The sequence below is a fragment of the Trachurus trachurus genome, assembly GCF_905171665.1.
Source record: "Trachurus trachurus genome assembly, chromosome: 5".
Classification (NCBI taxonomy): domain Eukaryota; kingdom Metazoa; phylum Chordata; class Actinopteri; order Carangiformes; family Carangidae; genus Trachurus; species Trachurus trachurus.
Window position 1 is genome coordinate 20,444,834 of NC_139896.1, and position 12,849 is coordinate 20,457,682.

The 12,849-nt window shown below is 43.4% G+C and overlaps 1 protein-coding gene across 1 annotated transcript; it reads right to left on the reverse strand.

Annotated features, from left to right (window-relative positions):
* Window positions 1-226: 226 nt before the first annotated feature.
* Window positions 227-10,130, reverse strand: mcm2 (minichromosome maintenance complex component 2). Its single transcript, XM_083971573.1, has 19 exons — window positions 10,114-10,130; window positions 8,994-9,187; window positions 8,732-8,904; window positions 8,326-8,453; window positions 7,975-8,113; window positions 7,786-7,883; window positions 7,568-7,689; window positions 6,789-7,131; window positions 6,490-6,681; window positions 5,877-5,970; window positions 5,694-5,772; window positions 5,135-5,306; window positions 4,920-5,046; window positions 3,161-3,273; window positions 2,893-3,057; window positions 1,969-2,043; window positions 1,685-1,867; window positions 1,033-1,188; window positions 227-877 (listed from the first exon to the last, which is right to left on the reverse strand). The coding sequence occupies exons 1-19, from the start codon at window positions 10,117-10,119 to the stop codon at window positions 767-769; spliced, it is 2,670 nt and encodes an 889-aa protein (XP_083827699.1). The 5' UTR covers window positions 10,120-10,130; the 3' UTR covers window positions 227-766.
* Window positions 10,131-12,849: the final 2,719 nt, after the last annotated feature.

A 12,849-nucleotide genomic window follows, 5' to 3' on the forward strand; every position in this document is an offset into this window, starting at 1 on the left:
TAAAACCTGCCGAGAAAGAAAAAAAAGCTGAAACAAGAAAATCATTTCATAATGTGACACACCGAAGGACAAAGAGAGAGGGCATTTAACAAACAAGTTTATTATCAAAATTGACCCATAATGCAACGGTAGAAACATCACATGGGTTACAACTTCTCCAAGTACTTAACTTTTTTTTTTGTTGAAACATTTGACATTAAAATCTGTATTTTTGTCAGTAAAGGCTTGAAAAACAAAACTGTCGTCCACAGGAAAAGATAAGTGAAGCATTGAACCCTGTTTCTACAACAACACAGACATAAACATATACATTATTTACAACCAGCATCACCTGAAGGCAACACAGGAAACACACAGAGGAAGATCAGCTGGTTGACTCATATTATCTATAATCCATTGAATTTATTGATCAACGTATTTGCCGTCAGTCACATCTTCATCATCACACAGCCTCCTCTTCCTCTGCTGCTGCTTTAAGATTCATACTTTTTTATTTTTACACCAGCGCAGCATTTACAGCTCCTGTCAGTGGGGACCCCGCCCCCTCGCCGTCATCAGTGGGTGGAAACCGCCTCCATCATCCAACAGGACAATTTGACACATGTTGAAAAAATCTCCCTCCAGATGTTTTGATCAGTTCAGACCCAAAGGTGACGACGAGATGAAAACTGAAGCATTTTTTGTTTCTTTTTTTCCCCCAATGTCCCATATTTGTGTTCATGAAGTACTAGATTGGGGAGGGGGGAAGGGCAGGGGTGTGAGGATCCTAAAACTGCTGCAGGATCAGTTTCTTCTTGCCATCGTGGTTGAACCTGTTGGAGCGGAAAAGGTCGCTGTCGTAGAACGCCGTCAGGTTGTGGATGTTGATCTGTCTCGCCTGGGGGAGGAAGAAGAAGAAGAGGAGATGATGATTAGATTCTGTAATAAAAGTCGAGTGGACATTTCAGCCCCACGTCTTCATCATCGTCTCTCTGGCAGCTTCATCAACATAGAGAGACGGTGAGACACAGAGACACAGATGAGTCCCGTCACCTTGTCCTGCAGCTCCTTCTCCGGGACCTCGATGGTGTCGTTCTGGACGCCGTAGCGGTTCCTCTGGTAGGCCACCTGCTCAGCCACCAACTGCTTGAGGATGAAGAGCAGCAGCTCGTTGTTGTCTCTGCGGAAGGCGAGGTAACGAGCGAACGTCTAACGGAGACAGAGAGGACAGTGACGTCAGACACTCGGACACCACAGATCAATATTTTCAGAAGAAGTTCAGCTTCTCACAAATCATATTCATTTACACTTCACAAACCTTAGCACATACGTATAATTAATTCATCATTATAACCTTAAATGTATCCTAATGTCATGTCACTTCCTGGCTCAGCTCTACATATCTTATTTTTTGACTGTTGTGTTACTGTTGGTGTGAATAAACCCTCAGGATGAGTAAAGGTGTGTTGTATTTACATGGAAACATCCACTTAAAAAAAAGAAAAAGAAAATCCTTCTCTCCTTTCTGCTGGGCGACAGTAGTGGTAGAAATGACACCGTCACTGAAAACTTGACATGAATTTTCTCAGTCAGGTTCTGTAGCGAGAAGCGGCTTCTCTCGCAGATTTATGGACGTTTAAACTCAATAAATCCAAAAACAACTTTCATGTCAACGTTTGAGTCTCGACCGGACGAGGTCACGAACCTTCCTCATGCTCCTCATCACGCTGAACTTCTGCGTGTCGATGAAGCTCTCCAGCATCACCCTGATGGCCATGTTGACGTCGTCCTCCAGTACGTAGTCCCTCAGGTGCATCTTGGCGTGGGCCTCGGCCATGCGGATCATGGACTCGATGTGACGCACCGTGATGGGGATGCTGCCAGTGGCCTGTTGGTGACACCGAACATGCGTTATAAAAAAAAGTCCTGACTGCTACTGAACACAGCAGCAAACATGTGGCACAGAGGAGGAGACGTTCAGGGACTCACCATGGACTCCTTACGCAGGTCGCTGTAGATACGAGCAACTTTGTCCTGGTCCATCTGGTTCAGTTTGGGATGAACCTGCAGACACCAAAAGATTTAAGAATCTAATATTCACAGTAAAATATTCAACCAATTTAGTCTAATTTCCCCTTCACAGAACTTTATATGTGTCATTGATTTAAAGGAGCATTATCGCAAATCCAAATTCTTAATTCGGCCACTAGATGGAGCCAGGCGGAGCTTATCAGATATAAACAAGTGGGCAGCTGTCAGAGAGAGAGAGCAGCCTCGTTTAGTCCCCCCCCGCCCTCCCTCCTCCCTCCTCCTCCCTCACCAGGCTGAATGAACGTGCAATCGCGGGGAAAAGAAAACTTGCTAGTGGAAGCGGCAGCTCTACGTCGCGCACAACAACGACAACAACAGCAACTGCAACTTCCTCCTCCTTAATAACGCTGAGAGGACAGCTGAAGAAAGACACAGGGACGTGGAGACAAAGTGTTCTACCAGCGATTCAGTGACTGTAAGCAGCCTGACACTGCTACATTACAATTTACTGTTGCATTTTACCGGTTCGGAGGTCGGATTTGCGAGTTCAGAGTGCAATTGAACGCAGCAAGCGCCGGGCCGGCTTGGATCATAACAAAGACAAATGCTGCATTTGCCCCACGGACACTATACTGTTGGCGATTTTTTTTGTAAATTTAGTTATGGCTCCCCCCGACCTATCTTTTGCATATTTCAGCTTATTTTATGCTATTACTGCTGTATTTGCGATAATGCTCCTTTAAAGTGAACTGTTGCCTCTGGCCTTGAGAAATGCAAAAAGTAATTTTTTTAAAAAGCTGCATCATTACGACGCAGATCTGCTCTGACCTCAGGTCTAAATTTGCATTTTGGTTGTTTTAAAACATGTGCATGTGTTCGTACCCGCTCTTTGGCGTAGATGATGTACTTCCTCAGCAGCTCCTGGGGAATCGGCGGCACGTCAGAAGTGTTGTGCAGAACCACCTCCTCCAAGGCCACGCCCCCTTCCTTTTGGCTGGGGTGGTGCTTAATGTGGGAGCTGACCACGAAGCGCGCCAACATCTCATCCTGGTCAGAAAAACAAAACGAGTTCATTCATTCAACTGAGATTTAAAAACAAACATCTAAATTAAAGAATTTAAAGATGATCTGAAGGAGTGTAGATGTGTACCTGCACGGGGTCGACAGTGTCCCGGACGACGCACAACACGTCAAAACGAGACACGATTGGCTCCGTCAGGTCGACGTTCTCGGCGAAGGTGAGGGAGGGATCGTACCTGCCGCCTGAGAGAGAAGAGCAGCAGCTGAGACTCAGGTCAACACCAACAAAGGATGCAAGCAGTTGATTTATGTGAAACCAAATTATCACACTTGTAATTGCTCAATTTTAATAAATAAATGCCAAGTAAAAAACTGTATTATTATTATTGTAAAAGCTGAAAATGAATCTAATATTTTCATCACAGCTCCTTAAAGTTGGAAAAAAAACATCACAAGCTGAACTGGGTCATTCTCAGGATCTAGTTCAAGTCACTTCAATAAAATAAATACTTCAGTTTCCCATCAGCACCTGAACGCACCACACTGTCCAATCTTTCAGTTCTGGTTTTGCAAGTTGATTTTTCACAGTGAAAACTCTCTGTGATGTTACAACGTTTAGTTTCTACTTCAAATAAAAACACTTTAATCAGCTGGTGATGAGTGACGCCCAACTAACTGAGACTGAGGCGACTTGCCTACACGTTTAACCTGTTGCCATCTGGGCGATCGCCCCCCTCTGTTCACTAAAAACAAGCTAAATTCTCTTTTGTGCCTCAGGCTTTTAAATCTCATAACAATCAACAGTACCAGTGCGTAGCCTGCTCAGCTGTCTTGATCAAGTTAAGGTCAAGGTCAAGGTCAAGTTTATTTATATAGCACCTTGAACCAAAGTGCTTTACAGTTAAAACAATTTCAATTACAGTTTAAACATCAGATAAAAACACAATAATAAAAGCACAATAAATAAAATAAACATCAGATAAAACATTGGATAAAAGCACAACATACAATAAAACTGTAATGATAAAACAATCGGTCAAGGGTTAAAAGCCAGGGAAAAGAGGTGGGTTTTCAATAGAGATTTAAAATGTACTAAGTTTGGAGCTGTTCTGATTGGGAATGGCAGGCTATTCCAGAGTTTAGGAGCGGCGACCGCAAAAGCTCGATCGCCTCTTGTTTTTAATCTTGACTTTGGTGTGCTGAGGAGGAATTGGTCAGCTGACCGTGATGTTCTACATAGAGTGTGGGGAACAAGCAGGTCACTTAAATAAAGGGGAGCCAAGCCATTCATGGCTTTGAAAGTCAACAATAAAATTTTAAAATGTATCCTCTGGCATACAGGAAGCCAGTGGAGAGACCTCAACACTGGGGTTATATGCTCAGTTCTCCTAGTACTTGTTAAAAGGCGAGCGGCCGCATTTTGGACTAGCTGGAGACGCTGGATAGAGGACTGGTCTAGGCCCACATACAGGGCATTGCAGTAGTCCAGCCGGTTGGTAATAAAGGCATGCACCACTTTCTCTAAGTCGCCCGGGGGAATGTAGGCTTTTATTTTGCTTATTAATCTCAATTGAAAGAAGCTTGAGCTGACCACAGATGAAATTTGTTTTCTAAATTTAAAAGAGTTATCGAGGTGCACTCCCAGACTTTTCACAGAGTTAGGCGTATTTGAGGAGATTGGCCCGAAGTTAAGACCAAGACTAACATCCCGATACATGAAGTGTGATTCCTATTGATGATGAGTGATACCGTTTTTTGGTCGAACTATTTATGAATTTTGCTTATTGTTTAGTTGATGTGTGATCTTCTACAACCCAATTTCCCCACAGGGACAATAAATTGCTCCTACTACTACTACTACTACTACTACTACTACTACTCCTACGTACCGATGGGGTTGGAGGCGGCGATGACGGTGCACCTGGCCTGCAGCGAGGTGACGATGCCGGCCTTGGAGATGGAGATGCTCTGCTGCTCCATGGCCTCGTGGATACTCGTCCTGTCGGCGTCGTTCATCTGCGGCACAGAGGAGCTCGTTAGACCTTCGTGATTTAATCCGAGTCGCCATCATCGCTACGACATCCTCGAGTCACGTCTCGCTCACCTTGTCGAACTCGTCGATCAGACAGACGCCGCGGTCGGCCAGCACCAGCGCACCGGCCTCCAGCGTCCACTCGCGGGTGACCGGGTGTCTCTGGACGTAGGCGGTCAAACCGACGGCGGAGGCGCCCTGACCGGTGGTGAAGACGGCGCGACTCGCCACCTTCTCCACGTACCTGCACGGGTGGAGAGGTCACAGAGTCAGCTCAAGTCTGTGAATCTAGAACAAACTGGTGCTGAAGCCAGATTATCAACAACAAGATGATCCAGAATTATCATGTTAATTTGCTGCAACTCATTGTTGTTTCTATATCTATATATACACATCTCTTATCTATCTATCCATCTATCTATCTTTTTTTTTTTTAATTTGTCTATTTGTTATGGGACTCTGCATATTCATGAACATACAAAAAATAATTTGCTGTAGTCCCATAGTTCACAAACAGAATTACACTAAGACAAAAACAGATAAACTTATATACACATGTATCCACCTACATCTGTGGTACAGAGCAGAAACTCAGCTGTTCCTACTGTTTTGTCTTTGTGCGTTTACGTACTTGAGGAACTGGGACTTGGCCGTCCCCGGGTCTCCACACAGCAGCGCGTTGATGTCTCCACGCACCTTATGTTTACCACCTGGAGCAGAGAGGAGGGGTCGAGGGTGAGCGGGAGGAGACACTAACAAACATGACGGGGACGGGGACGGGGACGACGGCTGTGAGGGACTAAAGTGTTTGTACCTGGGTTCTTGGGCTCTCCTCCGAACAGCGACAGAGCCAGAGCTCGTTTGATGTCCTCATGGCCGTAGATGGACGGAGCCATGCTGGCAAAGACCTGCACACACACACGCACGCACACACACACTACACATCAGTACAGTAGAGAGCAGAGCTTTTCTTGTTAAGAAGTTAAAAAGAAAATCATTCAAATCATTGTAAGAGCCATTACTGCATTCATATGTATTTGTGTCTGGTTTAATTTTGGTGAATGTTTGTTCATTTTGTTAGGGAGGAACTGCACAGGGAGGCGTGAGGGCTATTTGATTAAAAGCACAGTTTTGCTGCGCCTGCCGTGTTTTAAATGAAGAAATTTGGTTTACAGTGGAAATTTAGTTTAACTTCAACAATAAAAAGTAACAACCCTAAATATTGGTTATCTGTGGACCCTTTGTTTGGACACTTTACCCAGGCACGCATCATTAAACCACCACTGATCAGTGATTGCCTCTTTTTGGGGGGTTTGGAAAGAGAAGGGTCACTACAATCATCTTCTCTTCAAAATAAAAGTTTTAAACTGTTGCTGCTCTGTTCTCGTCTTCTGAGGGACAATCATTTCTGCTGTCTAAGCCCTCACCCTCTCTCCAATGCGCTCATCCTTGGACAGGGCCACGATGGCCTTGACGTCCTCGTCCGTCAGCTCGGCCACGGCGACGCCCTCGTCTTTGCAGATGATGTGATTGGCCAGGATCACCGTGGCGAACACGGGGAAGCCGTTGGCCATGTTCAGAGAGCCGTCGTAGTTGTTGTGGTAGATGCCCGTCAGCTCCTGAGTGGAGAGGGAGGGGGAGTTTTAGTTTCCACTGTGGTGACAACAACCATGTGATCAAAGGGAAGAATTTTACTTTTTTTTTCTTTTTTTAGAAATAGACTCACGATCTCGTCTCCGGGCTTGCAGTGGTCGACCAGGTCAGCCAGCAGGATGGCGTCTTTGGAGCGAGGCAGGCGGCCGGCGGCCACCTTCCCGGGGCTCTCCTGGATGGTGATCCTCTGGTAGTTCTGGTACACCGTCTCCTCCATGTTGATCTCGAACGGCCCCAGGGACTGACACTCGGGGCAGGAGCCCGGCTTCACCTCCTGGTTCTGGGACTGGAAGAACGGCCCCAGCACGAAGTTACACTTGTTACAGTTGTACTTGACCATGCCGAGCTGAGGGAGGACGCCGGTGCAGCTGCTCACGACACCGCTGGTCCGGATCAGCTGGTTCAAGTGGAGCTGCCTGCAGGAGGAGGATGGAGAGTTACTAAAGAGCTTCAGTGAAGCAGCTGAATCTGAAAGTGCTGCTGTGGAGGGATTCATTTTTCTAGACGACTGATGAAATGAAAAAAATGTATTCATCTTTAGTTGAAAGTTTCTGCAGATTTTAAATCTAAAACAAAAAGAATTAATGCTTTTTAGTTTCACGTTACAAATTCAAATCAAAAAATGATAGAAAACCAGAAGTGAAAAAGGAGATCTTACTCACATTTGTCAGAACACTTATCATCACTACTTGTTCAAATTATAGATTATGATGCAACTGACTTTTTAAAAAATGAGCTCCCAATTAGATCCATCACAGTGATCAAATAACATAAAGCTGAAGCAGTTCACTTTAGACAGTCCAGATGTTGCCACAGGTGCAGCAGACAGATGTGGCGACAGCGTCGTCTCACCTGAGGGAGCGGATCTCCTCCACCAGCGGCAGGTTGCAGATGCGGACGTGGATCTCGTGGGCGATGCGGTCGTATTTCGGGTACATGGCCAGCACCACTTCTTTAGCCGCCTCGTCAAACACCTGACGAACGACAGAGACACGTTGTTTGTTTGTTTTCAAGTTTCTTCTCTCTGATCGACGTCTTTCAGCGTCGGAGGAAAAGCCGACTGAACTCACCTTCAACATCTCAGTCGGAGCCTCGGGCAGGAAGTAGGCCAAGACGTGTTCTCTGGCTGCGAGGTCTTCGTAGTTCACCACCAGACTCTCCTTGTTCTCTGTTGGCATGCAAACCGGGGGGATCAGTTAAGTTTCCATGACAACTATTTATTTGTTTATGCCCTTGTATTGGGAAAAATCTGGGGCTACCTTTGCACATGTCGCTGATCTTCTCCTTGAAGACGTTGTGGCCGTTTTCGTCCACATGAGTTCGCAGGAAGTTCTTGAAGCGGTTGTAGATCTCCAGCCTGGGAGCCGCCATGGAAACCCACTCCCTCACCGTGTGGCCCTGCGGCGCGGGAAAAGTGTAATTGAGTTACTAGTACTTTTATTTGTCAGAATCTCTTCTGAAATTTTTCTTGCATCCAAGACACTTGTTCTCATAACAAAAAACATTACAAAAATATAACAAAATGTAACACAAGACAAACATCAGGCATGTGACGTGCTATATAATTAAGCCTCTCTGAAGAGCTGCGTCATCATCGTCATCGTACAAACCTTCATGTCTTCCAGGTTCTCGATGCTCTCTATCATCTCCTCCTCCTCTACTTCCATGCCCTCAGCTGCCCGCTCAGCCAGTCGCCTCCGTCGAGCCGCCGGACGCTCATCATCCTCATCTTCGCTGTCTGGATAATGACAAAATACATAAATTACACACACACACTCTTTTTAATGGCTAGTGGAGCTGTTTTAAAAGACAAATTTTCTTCTTTTTTTTTTTTACACAGAACAGACAAATAAAAGTTTCCATCTATTTATGTCTAATAAAGGCGTAAAAAGCCCTTTAAACATAAACTGTATGTCACACAGTTACCTGTTGTAAACTTAAGTACTAGAAGTCCCAGCATGCACCTGTTCCTCCAACCTCAGCTGCATCCCTAAGTGAAAGCTTCACACCACTCACCGTAGAGGAGTCCTGGCCTCAGGCGCCCTCTGAGACCCTGGTCCCGGTCCCTCCTCCTCATGGCCTCCTCGGCCGCGGCCCGTGCACCAGGTGACATCTCCGACAGATCCTCGTCATCCAGGTCCAGACCCTCGGCCTCGTAGCGGTCCAGCTCTGGGATGGCCCGGTAATCCCTGAACACAGAGGAGTCCGTTTCACATTTAGATGAAAACTTAACCTGGTGTGTAAAAACTCAAAAAAAGAGCCTGTCTCTGTTTCTCACCTCTCCATCCCATCCCCAATCAGCTCCTCCCCATCCCCGTCCTCCTCCTCCTCTCCGGGCAGGGGTACGTCTCCCAGCAGCCCCTCCGACTCATCCTCGAAGGGAGGCAGGTCTCGTCCAGGGCTGGACGTCAGGTCTCCTCTCCTGGAGGCTCGGGTAGGGCTGGTGGCCATGTGGAACGACTCGGAGGAATCCTGATCAACACAAACATTTACTTTAGAGTTTCATTTTCATAAGGAAAATGTGATTGTTTGTTGTTTCTGAACTAAACTTAACCTTGTTTGTATCCAAAAATACAGAAAACTGATTCAGAAAATGGAGCCACTATTTTAAGTGGTGGACTTTTTCTAACGCTCTGTTTGAGCACAGTTTTGAGGGACTTATATATGTCTCAATATATGGACAATTATAGCAGCATAAAGTACAACAGTTGCTAATTACATAGCAACAGTGTATTTTCTAGACAAGAAATAGTAAATGTATTGATTCAGCTCAGCACAGGAGATATAATATTGTAAGTATAATAACCCATGACCCTGGTAACCGCTGCTGTAATAACGTATTGAGATATATAACTGCTCACCTCATGTGGACTATTTTCTATATCAGACAGAATAATGAGGGTTTAAACAGGATCCGTGTGTTTTATCTGTAACTATCCGACATCTGTTAGTTGTTTATGATTTTTTTTTTTTTAATCCAACTTCGACGTTTAAAACCAGCCGGGACTTCATCAATGCCCAGATCCTGACTGACACTTTGTCTTTGTTCAACATCACACACACACAAAGCTGGAGCTGCCACATGGCGGCTCAGCTTCACTCCAACACAACACAAACGCAGACACGGCATGAACGTTAAACATTAGTTTATCGGCGGGTGATCGATCGAGTAGATTGAGACTTTATAAGTATTTTAAAGAGTTTTGTTTTCTGACAGAAACCGTCGGACGTCGATCACGCTTTTCCTTGTGTTGTCGCAGTAAACCTACAAACGTCAAACTGTGTTCACCACAAAAAGTACATCAAGCACGAATCAGTGTTTTCATTAAGCGCTCCATTGCTGCAGTTTGATACGATAATAAGCTCCTTTTTCTCGGGTTTGAACTATTTTAACTCACCGCCATCGCTGCTCGTCCGTTTCTCTCTGACTCTTCTGCAGAAACTGCCTCTTCCTGCCTGGAGTCGCTTTTCGCGCGAAACTTACCATGTGACACCCAAAGCCCGCGAAAACTAATGAATATTCAAACAGGGCACTGACGCTCTAACTTCTGATTGGTCGGTTCCTTCTTAAAGGGGCGGGGCTTAGAGGGCACTGTGTTCGATTCGAACGCCTCCTCGTCGAGGCTCGTTCTGCCGGCGTCATGGTGACACCAGGGTGACACAGAAGAATACAGCGGCATGTGGCGTGAGTTGAAACAAACGCACCCTTCCATGGCCGTGACAGCAGGGGCGGGGTTTGTGACGTATATTTTTTCCCGGGAAAATTTGGGGCGCATTCAAGTCCCCTCAGAGATTCTGTTTACTGCAGAGCAGCTGGGCCCGGCCCCGTACCAATCGGTTTCTCATGTTTAAAATGATTAAATTAACATCTGTAAAACAACACAGAGATAATATAAACTAATAGTGGGGCAGATAAGCTCAAGGAATTGTGCGTTTTAATGACTAAAGCATGAAACTTTCAGCATTTCATCTACATACCTCAAGGTTTAATTTCAGACGTGGAACGACTTTGGTGGCTGACCTTTAGGGGTCTTTAGGGGTCTTTTTCCACATTATTCCCCATTGGAAACCTATGAAAATCTGGGAAGTAAATCATTACCAATAAAATTCTTCACCATTGTGTTTAGGAAGGTGTGTAATATCATGTAATAAAATGTTGAAATTCAACTCAAGTGGGAAACCCCCTAAAAAACTACTCAAAGTTGGGGTACCCGTGCAGATTTTGCGAAAATTCCGTGGCCTTAAATATCTTGTGAGGGGTCAAACTAGAGGTTTTTCATGATTCTGAGTTGATCGCAAACATTAGTTTTTCAGCCAAAACACTCCTTGGTGGAAAAAAACAGCCACACCCACTTTTCCTGCTCATCGGAACCCACTACCACCAATAGAATGTATTACAGAGAAGCTATTAGCATGGCAGAGGTTGTGTTACATAATACTACTAAATACTCAATAATATAACTTATATTCATCGTCTGTATAACGTTGTACAAGAAAAAAGGCTACAGAATATAAGTTATATTATTGAGTAATTAGTAGTATTATGTAACACAACCTCTGCCATGCTAAGGAATGGCTTCTCTGTAATTACATTCTATTGGTGGTAGTGGGTTCCGATGAGCAGGAAAAGTGGGTGTGGCTGTTTTTTTCCACCAAGGAGTGTTTTGGCTGAAAAACGAATGTTTGCGATCAACTCAGAATCATGAAAAACCTCTAGTTTGACCCCTCACAAGATATTTAAGGCCAAATTTAACATCACGGAATTTTCGCAATATCTGCACGGGTACCCCAACTTTGAGTAGTTTTTTAGGGGGTTTCCCACTGGAGTTGAATTTCAACATTTTATTACATGATATTACACACCTTCCTAAACACAATGGTGAAGAAATTTATTGGTAATGATTTACTTCCCAGATTTTCATAGGTTTCCAATGGGGAATAATGTGGGAAAAGACCCCTAAAGACCCCTAAAGGTCAGCCACCAAAGTGGTTCCTCGTCTGAAATTAAACCTTGAGGTATGTAGATGAAATGCTGAAAGTTTCATGCTTTAGTCATTAAAACGCACAATTATTTTTGCTTATCTGCCCCACTATAATGTATAAGACACTGTATAAAATTAAAAAAAGTAAAAGCAGTTTGTAGTACTTGTAGTACTAATACATTTCATATTCTAATATCCACTGATAATAGAAACGGTAAAAAAAAAAAAAAAAAATCAACAATTGATCCGTCAATGAATTCTTGAGGTAAAAATAAATAAATAAATAAATAAATAAATAAAAACAGCATGAAACTCTAATTACATAAACAATTCATAAATACATTTAGCAGTTAATGAATAAATAATGAAATCTATTTGAAATGAGAATATATTCCTGGATTCCCTCTTTAGTCTCCATTTCCTTGATCCAGTTGCTATTCCTTCTTCCAAATAGCAAATAGGTTCATTTAGCTTATTCATGAATTATTAAATGTAGCTATTGTTTATATAATAGGGGTTTTGTGCTGGTTTAGTAAATATATTTTTGAACTATCACACATTTCTTTACATATTATTTTTTTCTTGTATAGAAGGACATTTCTTGTAAATATTTATTTTGTATAGTTGTATGTTTATTTTCATCTCTATTTTTCTTATCTCAATTCTTTATATCATCTTTATATCAGAAGGAACAACTTCAACTTATCATAATTTCCCCCCTTACCAACAAAGTATCTGTTTCTGACTGATAAATGGTAATGATAATTTCCATTCCCTATGAAATAAAAATATGAAATCAAGGGATGTTGTTTCATTATTTCTCCTGTGACATCACTGTGATATTATATCAATAAATAACATTGTAACAAACAGTAGAACTAAACCATCACCTCTGGTTTAATAATCATCATAGCTCATTCATCAAATAGTGTAGTGTCAAATAGCGTAGCATCTTCCCTTTCAAACCCTGCACCTTCATGTAACAAAACAACACATTCATATTTACAATATCAAAAACAGAAAAGCTCCGTCTTTTTTATGAGATAATAAAAAAAAGAAAATAAAGAAAATTAAATCTCTTTGCAAAGTTTTCAGTGCAGCAAAATAAATATTACAAATTACTTTTTACTCATTGGTATCAAAATGGCCACA